Source organism: Acipenser ruthenus, chromosome 37 (genome assembly GCF_902713425.1).
Source record: "Acipenser ruthenus chromosome 37, fAciRut3.2 maternal haplotype, whole genome shotgun sequence".
NCBI classification, from domain to species: Eukaryota; Metazoa; Chordata; class Actinopteri; order Acipenseriformes; family Acipenseridae; genus Acipenser; species Acipenser ruthenus.
Genome location: NC_081225.1, coordinates 9,739,166 through 9,758,645, shown reverse-complemented (window position 1 = coordinate 9,758,645; position 19,480 = coordinate 9,739,166). Strand labels below are relative to the sequence as shown.

The 19,480-nt window shown below is 44.7% G+C and overlaps 2 protein-coding genes across 9 annotated transcripts in view; both read left to right on the top strand.

Moving 5' to 3' along the window:
- The window catches only part of LOC117966489 (AP2-associated protein kinase 1-like), a 37,742-nt gene extending 26,551 nt beyond the window's left edge, over window positions 1-11,191 (top strand). For 6 of the 7 annotated variants that reach the window (XM_034912553.2, XM_059008698.1, XM_059008699.1 and 3 more), the window contains one exon: window positions 7,875-11,191. In XM_034912553.2, the coding sequence (XP_034768444.2) occupies window positions 7,875-8,878 (1,004 nt within the window). In that variant the 3' untranslated portion in view covers window positions 8,879-11,191. Of the gene's footprint in view, window positions 1-323; window positions 7,266-7,874 lie in introns of those variants that run through there. The other variant, XM_059008703.1, reaches the window with a different exon arrangement.
- A 21-nt stretch (window positions 11,192-11,212) lies between these two features.
- Window positions 11,213-18,854, top strand: LOC117397937 (NFU1 iron-sulfur cluster scaffold homolog, mitochondrial). Of its 2 annotated transcripts, none has more exons than XM_059008718.1 (8): window positions 11,213-11,333; window positions 12,947-13,059; window positions 13,385-13,524; window positions 16,079-16,141; window positions 16,756-16,870; window positions 17,273-17,336; window positions 17,707-17,881; window positions 18,161-18,854. In XM_059008718.1, exons 1-8 carry the CDS (start codon window positions 11,269-11,271, stop codon window positions 18,200-18,202), a joined length of 777 nt encoding a protein of 258 aa, XP_058864701.1. In that variant the 5' UTR covers window positions 11,213-11,268; the 3' UTR covers window positions 18,203-18,854. The 2 variants fall into 2 exon arrangements, with proteins under 2 accessions (XP_058864701.1, XP_058864700.1); XM_059008717.1 differs by lacking the exon at window positions 11,213-11,333 and adding an exon at window positions 12,151-12,261.
- Window positions 18,855-19,480: the final 626 nt, after the last annotated feature.

Genomic DNA, 19,480 nt, shown 5'->3' with positions numbered 1-19,480 from the left:
GTTGGTGTCGATCGGTCTGATTTGCCATTCAAAGTGAAACCAGTTACGAAGCAGCTGCTTGGGTTTGTGGAGATGCCTGCTTTTCTTGGTCTTTGTGGAGGACAGCGCTCCACAAATTCAAGCAGCTGCTGCTTCAGCACAACTCTTAATCGGTTTATTATTTAACGATACTTCTAAAACCCGGAGGGCTCCGGCGTAGATTGAAAAAAAAAGGGGAACCTGACGTTTTTGTCTAAATCTGCTTACCAAGTTTTGAAAACACGCCCCCTGTGCCCCCCCCTCTCTGCCCGGTTCTCACCCCTGCTGCTCTCTCGCACGTCCAGGTGGTCATTCGCGCAACAGCAGCGGCAGCTCGGAGTCCAGCCTGCCAACCCTGGCGTGCTCTCTGCTCCTCGTGGACCAGCTGATCGACCTGTAAGGGGGGGAGGGTGGAGGAGGGTGACTCGTCTCTCCTCCGCCTCCTCCTCCTCCTCCTCATCCCTGCGGAGTCCGCTCTTCTTCTTCCTCTTCCTCTTCTCGGCACGCCAGGACTCCCTCCCGCTGACTCTCCGCATGGCCTGCACAGATCCCCTTGTCTCCGCACCCGGAACCGTTGAGACCCAAATGATCAGGAACGCGACGGCAATCCGAGCGGTCTAAAGAAGGATCGCTGTGATTCGCTCCCCACCCTACCCCCCCCCCCCCCTCTGTCTCTATCGCCAAGGATAATAAATTCATCTGCAAGCGTTTCCGCTAGACTACCAGTAGAGACGCTTGTCGTTTTGAATTCATCACATTTATTTCTAAGGAGAGATGCTGATTCCTCAATTCTCCTCCTGGTCATGTCAGTTGTATCATTTAGGGGAGTTCTGAAACCCAGTACTAGTTTGTAACCCTGGTCTCTCTTGGAGTCTAGTGGGTCCTCACACTCATATGAACCATCCACTCACCTTGTCTGCCTCTCCTTTGTTAACTGCAGTGAGCCTGGTTTTAGCCTTGACTGAACACAAGTGGTTCTACCTTGACTTTGGGGAGCCCCGGGAGGGGGCTAGAGTCCGTTCTGGTCAGATCTGTAGCAATCTCATGAAGTTCTGTTGACATCTTACTCCTAAATCTGTGAGCATCTCCCGCTGTACCATTCCCAGTTTCCTGTTCTGTTGTGGCTTCTCTGTTAGTCTTACTGTTCTCGCCTTGATGGCAGTCTTCTAGGGCAGTGGCCCTCATCGGCCAATCACCTGACCACAAGCTTCTAATTTGGTCTGTTTAAAAAAAATAATCTGTTTCCATTGGCTAGCTGACACTCTGAGTCAAGCCAATACGAAAGTCGAGTAAGCAGATGTTTTGGCCAATGAATTTAGTTTAATGCAAGTCTTGTTTCACCAGTGAAGGCATTTTCCAAAGCATTTGTCTACTTGAGTTTTGTAGGGATGGAAGAACTGGTCAGAACATGGCAAGTTACAGTAGCTGCTCAATGGAAAAGCATTGCCCTACAATTGTCAAGGCTTGGTGTTTCCTGATCTGGTGGGGACTACATTACCCACATCCCCCCCACTAGTCCCTTACCATTCCTACAATACCCACATTCCCTTTCTCTCACATTCCCACATTACCCATAACCCTCTCTGCCCATTCCACCATATACATTTTCCCGTTCTCTCTCTCTCTCTCTCTCTCCCCAAATCGCCAGTGCATCATTCTCTCGTTGTTTCATTTTGTGTTTCTAAACCAAACAATTGCTTGAAACAAAACCAAAACCCATAGTGGTGTTCATGTTGTCCGTTTTTGCTTTTGACATGTCCAGTCGGAGAGATGCACGTGAACAAGCTTGTGTAATCTTGCAGCGGTAAACGATCTCTGTGCTGCGGGGCTTGTACTCTGAAGCAAAGCAGCTTCTGTGAGCATGGGGGGGGGTCTAAACACGACAATCTGTGTGCTTAATGGATCACTCAAAAAAAACTATAAAATATCCCTCAACAAGTTACATTTTCAATCCACGTATTCTTAGCTTTGTAGGTTCTGCTTTGCGGAGTCACAAACACAGAGACTGGTCCAGTCTAGTTAATGACCGGTTCCTGTAGACAGTAAGGTGTGTGTGTGCGGTATCAGCTGGTATTAAATAAACCCATTCCTTTGTTGATATTTCAAAACAAGACAAGCCGCCCTTTCCTTTACAATTGGGTACCAGTCGATTGACGATTTAACTTTCACGCTGAGTGTTAAGACGATTTTGGAAGCAAGGTTTCCTCGTCTGCGGCAATGACATTTTTACTGCTGTATCAAGGCAAGGAAAATTGGCTTCCGTTCGGGTGAGGGAAGGACTGCTTTCTCGTTCTGAAATCAGCACCTTAATAAGTGATTTGTTGAATAGCTGTTCTGCTTTAGCATTGATAAGGGGCACAATAAGCACGCAAGGTGGCAGTATTCAGTGAAGTCCGAAGGGATGCGCAGACGACACTTTCAAAGGGAAAGAAAGGTGTCTCAAGTACTGGGTCGGTTCTGTTGTCCTGTACGGGTCGGACCGGGCTAGACCCAGTCCTGTGATGGTAACATTCCTTCATGTTTAATATTTTATTCTTTTTAATAAGCGGACAGAAAGCACTTCATCCCAAAAGCAGTCCTTTACCCTTGGTGTATAAATCAACGATCCAGACTCCTGTTTTCCTTTTCAAAATAAATACATACGTAAATACTAAATAACTGAATGAATAAATAAATAAATGAAAAATAAATAACTAAATAGTGTTAAGAAACTTTCAGCTCTCACAGTAAGAATAAATGTGAATATATAGATAGAATGAATGTAAGAAGTGAGTATCAATATATATTATATATTATAGATTTAAGACTTCTTTTTCTGTGACTTCTAGAGTGTAACAATGGTGTTTTTTTTTTATGTCGCATCTGTACCAAGTCTCTCTCTCTCTCTCTCTCTCTCTCTCTCTCTCTCTCTCTCTCTGTTTGGGGGGGGGGGGGCAGTGATTTTGAATTTCCAAATGACTGGCCAGCATACTGATGCTTTTGTTTCAACTGCTGTATAAAATATAATTATTTCCGAAGTAGGGGAGGGAGCGACCTGGAGTTTTTGAAAACCCATTTAATTCCAGACCCATACATTTATTGCATTCGGTCTCGTTTTCAAACCCGGGTTTCATGGCAACAAACATGTTGAGCTTTAAACTTTTAGCTGCTGTGTGTTGCTTTGTACTGTAGGAGGCGCTGTTGAGCTGGGTTGGTTCTGTGCGTTACTGCACAGTACTGACTGGGCTTCTCAATTTAAGATTGGTTCACCGCTTTTACAAAAATCCTTGAAATGACTTAATTTCTTTGCAATTTGAACTCCAAGGCTGTTAAAATCTATTTGTAGCTTGGCTTGGTGCTACTTTCAGATTTTGAGATGTTTTGGAGAACCGTGAACTCAAAGGATTGTAAACCAAATGGACGTGTTTCTGCTTGTGTTTAATGATGGACTCAGTGGTTTCCATCTTTGCAAAACTTTTAAACTTTTAAGAATCCTTGCAAATACAATACAGCTTAACCTAATCGAGACAAGTCAGGATGATTCTGCAATTGCAGAGCTTGACAGCGCCCCCTACTGCCCTGAGCCAGTGTATCGCTGTATTTGATCTGGTGGTTTTAACAAATAAATCTGATATTACAGTAAAGGTTCTCCAACAGGGCTGGGTTGAATGAGAGGTGGTAGCTGGTTTGGTGTGGTTGGAAAGACTCAACCTTGCAGAGCAGTTTTGAGGCATTGCAGTTAATTTTAGATTTGCCTTCTCTTAAACAGATCTACGCAAATGAAGCTCACGGCAAAAACCTGGGCTTGTCAAACTGCTTGGCAATGGGCATCTTTCTCCGTCTTGGCGTAAATTAAGTGACTGTAGCCATTCTCAGGCTCTGGCATGGTTGCTGCCTCTTCCTGAGCTGTGGGTGGAGGTGTTTCAGGGAGTGTTGTGAGACTGTGGCACACCACCGTAGATCACTGTACAGTTTAGCACAGCCCAGATCTATCCATCTCCTTGTGTATCCGGGAGGTGAGCCCCCTTGTGTTCTGCTGTTTTATTTGCAAGGGGCTCCTGGAAGAGGCTCACTCAGACACGTGACGGTTACATTGTAAAAGATCTACAGTCCGTCTCTTAAAGAGCTTTGCAGTATTTGGATCTGCTCTGTAACTGTTTGTCGAAGATCATTTCTAAATTCTAACCCCGAGCTTCTGTGTTTCCCCGCAGTCCTGCCTCGTTCTCGTCCTGAAACGCTGCCCGTCCGCAGGGAAACGATGCTGTTCTCTTTATGATTTCAGTGTGTAGAACAGTCGTCCATGTGCGTCACAGTTTCTGACGCTGCCCCCTTGTGGTGGGGTGAGGATGATGACGGGAGTTTTTATTCCTGATGTCCTCAAGTCTCGGTCAGAGGGCTTCACTCAGTCTGGGCGTCACTTATCTGGGGTACCCAGTGTTTTCAAGTACGTTTACACTCTTCTGTATTTCTGAGAGCCAGCTAATTCAATACAGTCTAGTGTAGAGAACTCAGTGCTGTACTGGGGATCTGAGAGCCAGCTAATTCAATACAGTCTAGTGTAGAGAACTCAGTGCTGTACTGGGGATCTGAGAGCCAGCTAATTCAATACAGTCTAGTATAGAGAACTCGGTGCTGTACTGTGGATCTGAGAGCCAGCTAATTCAATACAGTCTAGTATAAGGAACTCAGTGCTGTACTGGGGATCTGAGAGCCAGCTAATTCAATACAGTCTAGTGCAGAGAACTCAGTGCTGTACTGTGGATCTGAGAGCCAGCTAATTCAATACAGTTAGTCTGACAGGCAGTTTATTAAACCTATATAAGGAACATCCATGGAAAGGGGTTGGTTTTGATTTCGTTTTTTGTTAACAGGCTGGAGTCCATGCAGTGTTTTTTATTTTAAAATGAAGCGTTTGGGTTGGGTGGGTATTTTACACGTTACATTTCAAGCAGACGCAGACTTTAAATCCATCAGTTTGAAGGAAGAACCCAGAATCCAGCCTCTCCCCTTTTTTTAAAAAGCTGCACTACGACTGGCTGCTCCAGAATCACCCTGATCCCTGTTAAAAAGATCATCTTTTCCTAGCCTTCACTTCACACATCTGCCCCAGCTGTTACTGCCGAGCGTACCACACCAACTCCAGCAGCCCACTCTCTGCTGCACAGCAGTGCACGGGGAGCACTGTGGTTCTTTGGAAGTAGATTCAAATAATTCAAACACTATAGCTGAATGATCTGTAGTAATTAAATGACTAGTGCATCTGTGACCGTGTTAAAGAACGGCTTATGGTCTGGATAGAGGTTAAACGATTCAGAATATGCTGTTAACACCTGTTAATATCGACCCCTTTCCTAGATGGTTTTTGTGTAAATGTATATGCGGCCAGACCTCCATTATCAGAACCAAGTGGGACCAGAGGGTGTTTGCATAATCGAATTACATCTGCAGTGTTTTTATAATGACTTTCCCAATCCAAGATAACTCCTGAAAAAGATATAGTACAAACCCCTTGGCCTTTCTAAATCTGTAACATGCAGCACTGCGCTGTGATGTAGATACCAGAGATTGAGGGGGTAAAGGGATAAAGAAGTCTTGCAATGTCTCTGCCTCCCTCCCTATTCTGTCTTGTCATTCCCTCTTCTCTCAGCTGTACAGTGAGTTTCTAGCAGGTTTCTGTGTGGCTCACCTATGCAATCCTAGTGATTTTTATTAGACACCATGCTGTTTGCAGTAGAGGTCTAGCCTTGCTGGTAGATTTACTTACTCTTGTGTTGCTGTGACAATGTTACCCAGTGTGTTTAAAAATCCAGCAGTAACGCCCCTCCCTGGTGTGGAACAATGTGTAATTCAATGTGTACCTTCTCTATTTTTATTAAATGACCAAAAAAGAAAAAAAAAAAACCTTAAATAAACATGTACATGTGAATGTAAAAGCTGCTGTTGGTTTTGTATTTTTTTTTTATTCAGCCTGAGAAGCATACAAAGTTTGCAAGGGCAGTGTGTCACTTGGATGTTCTATACCATTGGGGGATGAAGGTGATGCATTGCTTAACTGCTGCCCGCTGTTCCTACAGTTCATGCAAAAACAGTTTTTGTAGGTGTCGGATACAGCCCAACAGTGCAGTGGCAGCAGGGATGGAAATAAGACTCCTGTTGCATAGCAGTTTCACTGATTTTTCTCCAGGTTTTACTATGAGCTTGATTAGCCAGTGTGTGCTGGTAACGAGCTCCGGTGTGTCTTACAAAACTCCTAGTAAAACCATGAATGGATCAAACGAGAGCAACAGGAGTCTTATTTCCGTCTCTGTTAGCTTGCTGCCAGGTGTGCTCTGCACTGGACAGGTTGTCCAGCACAATAGTGACCAAGACACTTTTATAACAACTTGTCTATACATCAGCGCTACAACCACCGCCTATAAATCCTCACACACACGCACACACACAGACAGCAGTCTCATTTTCAAGGTAAACTATAGCAGGTTGTTCAGGAAAGATTTTTATTAAAGCAATATGGGGATGTGGTCAGTAATCCCAGGTGGATTATAGGTTAGATTGCTTCAGGATTTAGTTAGTGTTGGGATTATTTCGATGGACCCCCCGCGACCGTCTCCTCTCTTTGGATCTCTCCCGTGGACCTCTCTGTCTCTCCCAGTCTCACTCTTACTAACTCCTGTCCTGATCTGCGCTGGCTAACGTCCTCCTCCTTCTCCCTCCTGCTGCTCAGAAGGTAATGATCTCTTTCTCTCCGATGCTGTCTGTCTGTCTGTCTGTCTGTCCGTCTGTCATCTTTTACTTTTGAATCTGCATTTTGAAATGATGCTTCGTTTCCACAGGCAAACGGTAGAGTCCTGCACATCTTGACGAGGCAGATGTTTCTTAAAGGGATTCAACTAATTTGAACGCTAATACTAGCCAGAGACGATTTAGGTGTCTCTTGTATTCTTTACAGAAACTTTAACATAAGCCCCCCCCTCCCATTCTCAATATTCTGTTCCGTTTACCAGAACCTGTACGATTTGGAACCTGCATCGTCCGGAACCTGTTTATTTAGGTTCCAGATGCTCTAAAAATTTACATTTTCATGTGATGGGGTTCTTTTCTGAGCTTAGTAACGATATTGAAGTATATTTTTCATGCTTTTTTTTTTTTTAACCTAAATGTTTTTTTGTTTCGCTCATGTTAATGAATGTTGTTTAGGTAAATGCACACCATGTGATATATTTTTGTTTCTTTTATAGCAGAGATTTGCTCATCCTAAATTTTACCAAGCTTTAAAAATAACCCCCCCCCCCCCCCCCCCCCCCCGAGAATGCATTGCTGAACGTCTGTGTTGAAAACGTCTGGCTCAGTTGTTTGTTTGTAATTTGATGGCTGTATGTTGGTAACCTGTGTAAAGGCATTTGTCGTGATCTGTCCCTCTGCATGCTGTGTTGTATTTGTGTTTGTTGTTCATGGTGCAGCCCTGGTGGTGGTTCTTTTTTTCCCAGGGGATATGATGGGTTTTTTGTCTGCACTCTCCACCTCCTGACGGGTTTAGGCAGTGCTTAGTAATTTGAAGCCGTCGCTGCTAGTTCTTGCTGAGTCCTACTTTTATTTTTTAAAAACAGACGTTGCAACAGATTCTTGTTCCATTTAACACCGTAACCAACTTGAAGAATGAAGTATCTGTACCTGCAGATTAACAAGCACGGCTTTAGATTAGAGTTGACGTCCGTACTGATGGCTTCAGTTATTCGGTGTGCATCGTGGGGCTGCACTATGGAGATTGAGTTTGACTGCTTTTACAGGATACAGGCGCAATAAACCAGGCTTCCGCACAGTTTCATAACCCCAATCCGGACTCCAGCCTAACGTCAGGTCTTGTCCTTCTCTTGCAGGCTTGCAGCTGGAGCACAACGGGTACCTGGGGCTGACCCTGGACAGTCACAGCAACCCCAGCCAAGAGGCCCCGACTCTGGGGTACAGCAGCCTGAATGATGCGGAGGGGTCCGGGGGGCAGCAGATCCAGGGGGCCAGTGCCTTCCACTCCAGTGAGGAGGAGGAGGACAGTGAGGAGGATGAGAAGGAAGGAGAGGGTTACGAGGGAGGCAGGGGGGAAGGGGCTTCCTTGGACTGCAGTGGCTCCCAGCCCTTGCTGACAGACTCCTCGGATGAAGCGGATTCCTCGGAGCAGAGGGGGAGAGGGGAGGGCCGGGAGCCCCAGCAGCCAGACCTTCTCTTGCTTGACGGGGGTCCTTCCGCTCTGGATTCCCCCTCGACGGAATTCTCCTCTGTGCTATTCGGGGGAGGAGGCTCGGAGGCGGCTGACCGCGAAGCAGATGTTTTCACCTCGGCTCCTTTCAGGAACTCCTCCAGGGGAGCGGAGAGCAAGGATGTGTTCCAGAGCGCCCCTTTCCATCGCCCAGCCACTGCAGACCCCCAGCCGGCAGACGAATTTGACGTCTTCCTCCACGCCCCTTTCGGAAGGAAGAACCAGCTGCATGGAGCTGTATACCACCAATCCGGCCAGCAGCAGCAGCCACTACCTTACCCCATCCCAATGCAGCACTCCGCCTCCTTCACCACTCCTCTCCCTCGCCCTGGCGCCACAACCCAGCTCGCGGAGTGCTCCGCGCCGGCCCCCAGCGCCGTGATTCAGGCTCGCGCTCCCCCCCCTCAGGTGGCCCCCAAGCCCTTCCGCCCCCAAGCTCTCGCCAAGTACTCCCGGCACTACACCCCCCCCGAGGAGGCTGTGGGGCAGCAGCAGCCCGTGGTGGTCTCCAGCGTGGCCCGCCAGGCTGCCCCCGTGGTGTCTCTGCACTCCTGGACTTCCGAAGTCTGCTCGTCCGACCCCTTCATTTCGGCGCCTTTCCCCTTCAAAGCTCCCAAGGAGAAGCCCTAGAGAAGAGTGCGTTCAGACTTTGCAGAGATTGCAGCTCGCTAAATAATTCCATACGTGTTCCTCGCCACGCGCATCGCTATCTAGGCATTGAATGGGTGGTCTTGAGAGAGATCTACGTTTTGACGAGTATGTCTTTTCATTTTAACATCCTGGTACTGCCCGAGGTTAAAGACCGCTCTGTTTGCTTTCTTAGTCCTGTTTGTAACCAATCAGCTGCTTCCCCTAATGACTGACATTCTTTGCAGCCAGTAAGACGCTTGACCCCTCCCCCTCCCGAAGACACTGCTGAGGTGAAACAACCCAGGAAGTGAAACAGATTTTGTTGAAGGGAAGGCAAGCAAACTGAGAACTTTCTTTGACCTAGTGTGGCGGCCGTGTTTTTAAAATGAAAGTACATGTTTGAGATCTCGTCTCTTTCAAAACTGCACACTTACATGATAGTGAATGGAATTGCACTGTTAAGTTAGGAGTGCTGACCAAGGCTTTCAAGCGCATTCTCTTACCTCCCGATCCTTTTTTAAATCTTTAAATACCCTCCATGCAGGAATCCACGTAGGGAGCAAGAAATGGTTGCTCCTCCAAGGCCTCGGGCTTAGTGGCTTACCCCAAATTGTGACCTTTTTCCCTCAGTCTGAGTCACGCAACTCTGACAGAGTCATTGATTAGATGATGATTTTTTTTTTTTTTTTTGCCAAGGTGGATTCTTGGACTGGAGACAGAATCCTGAGCGGAATTAAACATTCTGACCAGTTTAAAAAAAATCAGCAATATGCGATTTGATTTGTGCTTTTAATTTTTTTGTTTTTCCCTGTTCAAACCGGGCACTGGATTTTAATTTCTCAACCTGAGGACCGCTCTTCCCTGCAGCCACTAGATGGTGCTCTTGCGCTGCAGACCTCGGCAGGTGCGCTTGCATGTCCAATTCTTTTGCTGCAGTAGGGACTGTGAATGAATTCATACCGCATCAGCATCTGGCTGGTAAGCCACCCGCTCCGTCCACTGGAGTGGGGGAGAAGAATCCATCAAGAAGTGCGCCCCCTGTGACAATTCTGTGAACTGCACCGTGCAATCTTCTCCCAATACACTACATTGACCTCATTGTGATCTGCAGGCCTGTCCCTTACGCTTTCCTGTCAACTGTCTTCACTTTGTGGTTTGTTTTTTGCACAGCAAAAGCATGGAGTAGGGCTTGATGTTTCTAAACCCTTTACAGGGTTGTATTGGGTATTAAAGGAGGGCTAACCCCCTTTATAAAGTGTTTGTTTTTTACCTCTTGGGAGCAGTCACATGATCACAGCGAAAGGTTGTTTTTTTTTTTTGACTCTTTAGATCTGCTAACACAGCCAGGGCTGGGCTCAATTCCTGGCTTTCAATTCCTTTTTTAAAATCAATTTCCAATTCCAGTGCCTGCAGATATTTTAGAGACCTGATCGCTGGTGTGATTCTGATCAGCTGCTGTTATTTCGTTGGCGAACAGTGACTTTACATTTTAGGTCATTTGTCGCCACTGTGAGAGGCTCGTTTTTAACTGAATACCGCTGGTTGCAATTCTGGTCAGCGATGTGCTGGAATTGATTTAAAAGGGGATGTGGAATTGAGAAACGAGAATTGACCCCCAAACTTCAGTACAACACTACAGAAGACAAACGCCACTGCCTGCTGCTTTTGCCTGATCGCGTCCTGTGTTGTCACATGATCCGACTTGTCAGGAATCTGACCTACAGCACAGGTAGTGAATCTCTAGCAGCAAAACCATGTGCACTTTTAAGACACTGTTGTATTTCTATGCAAGGTTTAAGCATTATCACTAAAATAAACCACGCAGATCCTTTCAGCGAAGCGAGAGACCAGTGCAGTGCTGGAACCAATTGCATTGGTGATTCGTATTATACTGCAGCTCAGTGTAACTGTATTTGACCATGTGTAGTTTTATTGCAAATGCAGGTTTTCAGAGTCCTGTTTTTATTTGATTTTGGTTTAGTGTTTTGTGTTTTTTTTTCTGCAAGAACATGCTCCCATGATGTTCCAGGGAGTTGCTTTGCAGAAGGACAGTGCTGCGTGTGTGTGTGTGCATGTTTGTATGTCGTTTTCTGTTACATTTACACTAAGGCACCTTTCTCCGTAGGACCTGGTGACGTTTCAGTAGCAGGGACCGGGACCTCCCTCCCCTTCCCGTTTAGAAGACTCTTGTTTTATTGTCTTGAAATACTTGATTTACCAAAAGCACTTGACCTTGTTAAGTACTGTTATTGCAAAATGTGTAGAATAAGAAAGTCAGATAGAAAATAAAATAAACAAGAAAACAAAAGATAATCTTGCTGTTGTGTCTTCAATTTGAATTTACGACCTTGTTTTTAAAAAAAAAAAAAAAAAAAAAAAAAGTGAAAAACATGGTTCTGTGGCTCCTTCTTGTCGCCCCCAGGTGGATATCTGTCGCTACTACACCATCAGAAGGGTAGGTGATTCGTATGATATGAATAGTGGAACTTGTGACTTAATCTGAAAATTAAATGAATGTCCTAAAGCGTTGGGAGGCAGATACAAAGTTTAATTCTCATATTGCGCTCAAATATTTCATGAGGTAATGTAAATGATTATTATTTTTATGAATAAGATAGTTTGAGAATAAAGTATCCAACAGCAAGCCTGACCAGTTAAATGGGTAATGGGTATTTTATAACATTAATTAATTTAAATAACGCATATAACCTCAAAACCAGAAATGCAAACAGTCTGGGTGCTGGTTTAATGAAAAAGCAAGCCCCGTGTTACGGCGTCACAGTTGATCATTTATTCAAGGTCACAGACAGACAGGCACCTGCATGCAGTTTCTTTGCACTAAGCCCAAACCAGACGAACCTTTTAAAACCCGGTTTGAATGAATCGTGTCTTTAAAAGGCAATGTGATGGTCAAAAAACGTATAAACCTTTCATTAGCAGACTGAGGACGGGACTAAATACTTCATCGCACTGAAGTCATTTTAGTCTGCAACTAAGGTACTATTTCCATTTCGAAGAGGCACTTACAGCATGAGGAGTCTTGTGGGCAAAGCTTTTAAGGTTTTGGATTTGAAGTTTAAACTGTAAACGCTTGTTGGGACTTCAGTGTCAACAAGTGTGTGCTTCATATGGCAGGAGTTTCTTTTTTTCTTTAATAATGTCCATAATAATCCTCAAACTTTCTACATTTTGCTCTTTTAAGATTAAAGTGCCGACCACCCGTAATTTACCTCTCCTTTACGAATTCTTTTTCCGGTGACCAAGTTTGCCCCTCAGCGGAAAGCATTGTGGGTAAGTCAAAGAGTGCCACTCACAAAGATGGCGTCCTGCAGGCTGTTTACGTGTCTTGCAAAATTGGCATCTACTGCCGTCAAACCAACGCAGTGAGTTTCATTAACAACGTGTGCCTTTCCTAAATAGAGGTTTCAAAGTCCTGTCAATGTGTCCTGTTCGGTTGTAACCGGGGAAGCCCGTGTAAAACACACGAGACTTGTCAGTTTTCACGTTGCATGAGAAAGTTGTTGTTTATATCGGTACTGGCGTGTGCGCCACAGAGATAAGAAATGGGTGCTTTTCTTTTTGTTTAAAATAATTCCATGATATTATTTTGTGAATTTTCACAAACCACGCCGGGTTTGTTAGATCACATTTGTTATTAAAGACTCTGAAGTTGTTCGACCTTCATTTACTGTCGCCAGTTTTATGACGTGCCGCACTAGTAACAGTGATAAACACAATCTTAGTAAAATGAAAAGTACTGTCATACTCTGAGAAGGCTGTAATATTTTTTATATTCCTAAGAAAAAGCATTCTCAGCATATTCACTTATACGCTGTTCGGTTATTATTAGGTTGAATGTCTCAATAAAACTAATACTAATATTTTTTGATAACCAGTTTTATTATGCATTGAAAAACTTACAGGTAGTTTAAAATGATTTAAATACGTAAAGAGAAATGCAGCACCGATTTGTGACGCAGAGGTGTGCTAAATAGAAAGAATGCCTCATCATACTGCACGTTTGTGCGTCATGAATTACATTTCAGCCTCTCTTTGTGCCCCTTTCAGATCCTCCCCCGTGTCACTGATTGGGCGCCGGTGTTACTCTGGAATTACCTTGAATTCACAGCATGCAAAACCCAGGAGACTGCAGCCCCTGCAGCCAGCTTCACTTATTCCAGGTAGGGGAGTCATTACTGTACACAGGGAGTTGCATACACTGCCCTGCACTCTGTCCAGAGGTGATGTCGAGTCGGACGACTGTCTGATTCAGTCAGCGGTCCTCTCGATGCAGTGCAAAGAGCACCAGGAGCTGCTTCCGTTGCTGCTTCTTTAAGAAGGCTGACGACAGCAACAGTGCGTCAGCCGAAATGAGACACATTACCCATTTATGTGTGGTAAATGAAATACATTTCAAGTTTGTTCAGATGTTGCAAGATCTGACCTAGGAGTAATGTAAAGGATCAGAAGTGTGGGGTTCATCTCTCTGCTTCTCCCTCCCCACAGCGAGATGGATGTTTATCCAGACCCAGGACACTCCGAACCCAAACAGTCTCAAGTTCCTTCCCGGACGGGTGGTTCTGGAATCGGGGACCATGGACTTCTCTCTCCCCAGCGCGGCTTTCTGCTCTCCGCTCGCCAGGCAAGTGGACCACTCCCTATCCAGAGCTGGAAATAAAAATAAGACTCCCATTACTAGAAGTTTAATAAGACGCACATGAGCTTGCTGCCTATACACTGCAGCTCGTAGGAAAACCTGGAATGGGTGAAACTGCTGTGCAATTGGAGTCAATTCAGAGCAGATTTAGCAGAAGCCTGATTGTTCAAGCTCCAGACACCTGGGCATTTCAACAGTGTACCTGAACAAGGGAAGCTGTGAAATCCAGGCCCTGGTGTGTAGATTCTACCTGGTATTCTATTAATCCTAAATTAGAAATGTGAAATTTGGCGGGTGTTTGTCTCATGCTGATGAGAGAGGGCGGTTTCTCCAGTCCAGGGCAGGCTTGAAGCATGACCACAGCATGAAAACAAAAATGATTTGGAATGAAGATAAGCCGTCATACAGTAGTTTCATTGCTCTGAACATACAGTATTGTATATATATAAAAAAAAAAAATCATAAACTTGATCACTTAGATTACATTTAGAATGGCTGATTCTGACTGTTAATCATAAAGACTTCCTCGCTGAATGGACCAGTGCTGTTTTGCAGTAATCCAGTAGAAGTCTTTATTAGTGGAGTTTGTTTGGAGTGACTGTTGTCTGAAGCACCCTTGGCAGCTCGATGTGGGTTTTATTTATTCTGAGAAGTGGCTCCAAGAGCTTCAGGAATCTGGAGCTGATTAATTGCATTGAAACAATGTGTCTGGCATAGGAGCTGTTCTCATTATCAGACCCGATTTTGTCCTGGCATTTAAATGCTATAAAAAAGGCAAGAAAGTTTATTCCTGAAGTAAATGGAACGGCGCGCACACACACACACACACACACAACTTAACTTTAAGCCAGCTCTATCAATGCTTTCGTCGTGCTTCTCAGTAACCAATTCCTGCTTTTTCTTACACGTTTCCAGTGTGGCTGCTACCGGAAAGACTTTCTAAGGGGAAACATATTGCCGTTGCACAGTGCACTGGAGCCCATTGGAGATCCATTGCGCGATGAAGCCTGTGCAACAGTAAAATGCTTCCCCCGCCTCACTTCTGTCTGACGAGTCTTTTCAGAAGCATTTCTTTTTTTTGTAACAGCTGGTAAGCATGACCTCCTGTAGGATTGGTGGCATGCTGTGTTTTGTATTTGGAACACTTCTTAATAATTAGTGGCTGGTTCCAGTGCTAATCTTGGTCTGTCCAGGGATGGAAATAAGACTCCCATTGCATAGCAGTTTGATCCATTCCTGGTTTTACTTTTACCACACACCTGCTCTTGTTACCGATGCAATGAAAACCTGGAATGGGTGAAACTGCTATGCAATAGGAGTCTTATTTCCATCCCTGCTGTCTAAAGTGAAGTCCTAGACTAGTGCTAATCGAGGTCTGTGGAAGTTTAAGAACACAGTGGAAAAGCACACTGACAGATAGACCAAGACCGACTCACTATTTGAATGCGTCAGATTGTCTTACTGTAGCTTTTAAACAATAGAACTGAACACAATGGAAACTGAGAACAGATTTCAGACCAGTTTGGCAAAAAAATGTTTGTCTCCCCTACCAGACCAACACTTCCTTATTCATATGCCTTTATTGGCCTGCAGATGCATTTTGAAGCAAGAGGAGCCTCCTAGGGAACCTGATTTATTAGCATCAGGGCTGGTTTTATTTTGCTTTTCAAACGAGCTTGCAAAGTCTCCATGGCTGTGCATGTTTAACCCTTTGCGGTCCATTTATTAATCGCGCGTCAGGCACGCCAGGTCTAATTAATTTTCACACGCGCAGTTAATTTTATACGCGCTGTTTAAAAGTATTTTTTTTCACAGTCAAACGGGTTTAAATGGCCCTGCATATCAACAAAGCACACACTAGGCATCTCCAGCCCCGCCCCACCCTTTTGTTTGCTATAGCGTTCAGCTGTGTAAGAAATAAATAATAATAATAATAATAGTCGTACATACCGATCGATCATCTCCGGATCACTCGTTTTATCACCAAACTCCTCAATAATGCGATCCAAGTCATTATTTTATTACTATAACATCTGAAAAAAGCTCTGCAAATGTCCATGATAGTCTCAGTGCGCTGACGCACTTAGCCAGCTTGTTTACTATGAACGCCCCATTATCTGATACCATGTATGACTATTCATGAGATGCGCCTTTTTTTTTTTTTTTTTTTCCGACTTGTCTCGGCTCCTGTCGCTACCACTCGGCAATTGAATGGTTTTCTCGGCTTTTTCCGGAGAAAAAACGACTAAACACCCGTTTATTGCGTTGCTATAATGATGTCGGACCCAGTCCGACAAAGGACCTGTGAGGAATAATTGCAATGTCGGACCCAGTCCCACAATGGACCGCAAAGGGTTAAGATTCGTAATTGCCGAAAAGAATTGAAAAGAGAAGCAAAAAAAAAAAAATTAAAGGGCTTCAAGAATTCAGCGACAAGGCTTTTAACATCGTCATCCTCTAGGCAAACTGCGTTGTCTCGTTTTCTTGGAAACGGTGCAGACGTAGTCTGTGATTTTGCAGTAAAGTGTTTTCTTTGCAGGCAGTTGTTCAGAATCGAGGGAGTAAAGGGTGTCTTTCTGGGACCTGACTTCATCACCATCACAAAGGTAAAAAACCTCGAAGGATGAAGAATAAGATCATGTAAGATTTTAACTTATTAGTTGTAATTTAGGACATTCAAGTGATCAATGCCTGATAAAGGGCGTGGCTTGAAACTAACAGGTTTCATTACTTTCAGCTATAACTCTTTCATGCATGAAATATTGAAAATAGCTGCAAAAAGAAAAGCAGTTTTGAACACGTAATAAATATATTGCTTTGTATGGAGAAAGAAAATGGCATCTTCATATGAGGTCATTGTGCGTTTGCGTCCGTTTGTCCCCATGTAAAGTTCAGAGCAGATTTACCAGGGGCCTGATCATGTGGATCAGGTGGAGTTTGAAGACCTGGTCCAGTTCATTCACAGCAGGGTTGGCCAAAGTTAACTCTTCCACTCCTGGTCTTTGTTCCAACCCTGTTCTAAATTTATCCAATGAAACCGCCATCCATACCCTGACCAGTTAAACGTGGAGCGGACTAGCCCTCCAGGACCGTGATTTGATTGGACAGCCCTGATTTACAGGCCTGGCTTGGCTTGGCTTGGCTTTGCTTGGCTTGGCACACCCCACTTAGCTCTGTTGATTCCCCCGTTCCTCTCTCTCACGGATCCTCCTCTCGGCAGGGTGACCCCGTGCTGGAGTGGAAGCTGATCAAACCTGAGGTGTACGCTACCATCATGGACTTCTTCAGCTCCGGATTGCCAGTGCTGACAGAGGGGACCCCCCAGACAGACACGGGTACGAGGGAGCACAAGAGGGCGCTTAATTTTAGTTCTTAGATGCCTGTAAGTCCGTGCTGGAGTTAAAGAGTAAGTAGCGGGGTTTTGAAAAATACAGCATTGCACGTCCCCACGTGTTACTGCAACTGTGTAAATAACGTACCTGTGATTTTTTTTCTTTTCATTAACATCCTGAGAACTTTTTACATAACTTTAAAGTCTGTTTCAAAGCTCTTTTTAGAATGTCTGCTCTAGTGCATCTCATGATGTGGTACGGAACAGAAAAGCCAGAGCAGACCAGCAGAAAATTGAAACGCAGACCTGCTATGCAGTATGTTCACTTTGACTCTCTCTCTCTCTCTCTCTCTCTCTCTCTCTCTCTCTCTCTCTCTCTCCCTCCCTCCCTCCTTTCTCTCCTTAGCCCCCTCCGATGAAGATGACGAGGTCGTCTCCATGATAAAGGAGCTTTTAGACACCCGGATCAGGTATGCAGTTCAGTTTTGCAAGATGTGATCAAAATGTAAATTTATCCTTTTTTAAGCGTTTAGCAAGCAATACAGTCTTTACTTGGACAGGGAATTTAGTGGCGGATACCTGGCTGTAGTTTAGCCACCAAGTGCATGGCTAGATATTTAGCAGTAGAAGTAAGAGAAACTAAACCTTGAGATGCACCATCTCCTCTACATGGGTGCCCTTGGGAACAGCACTTACACTCAGTCTCAGCATGCATTTACACTTTTAATATTACAAATACAGTTTGTTTTACTGTTGACGGTTAGGGCTGCGTTTAGGGTTAGGTTTGCATGCAGATCTGACAACGTGTTTGTCATTCTCTTCCTCTCTTCCCTCTCCCAGGCCCACGGTTCAGGAGGACGGAGGGGATGTCCTGTATCGAGGGTTTGAGGACGGGATTGTGAAGCTCAAGCTCCAGGGCTCCTGCACCAGCTGCCCCAGCTCCATTGTCACTCTGCGCAGCGGAATCCAGAACATGCTGCAGTTCTACATCCCAGAGGTAGAGGGAGTAGAACAGGTGAGAGCTGGGAGAGGGAGTGAGAGGGGGCAGTGGAAGAGAGCTGGGAGAGGAGCAGGAGGTGACGGGTAGTAGGAGTAAGGCGGGTGGAAGGGAGGGAGGAAAGGGAGCCACTGGGAACACACTTCCAGATCACTGCTCTAACTGGGTAGAAAAGTTCAGAATCAATACCACACAGACAGACGAGCCAAGCAGACGTAGCCAGCTCCGTGCAAAATCCACGCAGCTCTACTGTGCAACACAAACAAGGAAACTTCATTTCAGATTTTTGTTTTCCAGGTGAAGGAAGAAGACGAGGATGAGAAAGGGGTCCACTCCTGAACGAACCCCCTCCCCTTCCTTCTTTCTCGCAGACCCCTCCCTTCTGAACAGTGCCCGACCAACCCAACAATGTAGACCACATACCAGGGATGGAAATAAGACTCCCATTGCAAAGCAGGTTCACCCGTTCCAGGTTTTAATATGTGCTTGATTTAGCCAGTGTGTAGGTCCAGTTACAAGCTCAGGTGTGTCTGATTAGACCCTTAGCAGAACGAGGATTGGATCAAACTGCTATGCAATGGGAGTCTTATTTCCATCCCTGGCTTGGACGGATGTATTAAAAACTGGACGACTTTGAAAGATTATTATAAATGATGCTGCCTGCTTAGACCAGTGTCGGCTTTTTGAGTTGTGTTTTCAGTTCTGCGAGAGTTAATTCAGTGCTTGTGTGTGTTGGACAGGGCTGGGGTTAGTTAGGTGTCTATTTAAACTCCTGTAAAATATACTAAAAATGATATAAAGTGTAATATCGAAGTGTTAAATAAAGAATTGCTTTGTTATAATGACGAGCGTTTTAAATTCCAGCGTGGTAAACGACATTGGGGGTTGAAATAGTCGTTCAACTGTGAAAATAAAAATAACCCTTGTTGAAGTATATCCTAATAAAAATAAATAAAAATCCTCCCTGTGCCAGCACCCTGGTCTGTCAACATGCATGTGTGATTTACTGAATATTTGCCATTGTGTATGTGTGTGTGTCTATATGCAATGTGTCATATTTTGAATATAGTTCTTTCATCACTATACTTTTTCCACATTACACTGAATAAAACAACACCTCGGCCTCCTGAGACTGCACCTTCCCCTTCCCAATTCGTGGTCGCGTTTATGTATTGCATTTTACTCTAATTTTGCGTACTTTTAATTCTAGTATAGTGACCTACATGCAAAATATCTCTCTGGTACCGTGAATATGATTGCGGCTTGTTTATGTAATTCGCGTAAAAAGGAGTGTTAGGTGAATTGCTTGCAAACTGGGATTTGTTTTAAAGGTTTGTGGAAACATGTCTGGATGAATGAAAAAGGTGGTCCCATTAAAACTGGCACATCTACTCTCCCTAAACCTAATACAGAACCATGCAGCACCGGCACAGTATGGGATATTTGAACTGGACGGAATGATGTCTGAAGAATATAGTCCACTGTGTAAGAAGAGACGTGTAAGTTTTGGAGAGGCAAACAACTGTAAAACGTTGCATTGGCCACAATGCTTCTCTCTGTAACCCCTGCAGCTCGTTCACACAGGCGGATACGGCATCCTGCTGCCACGTCTAAATA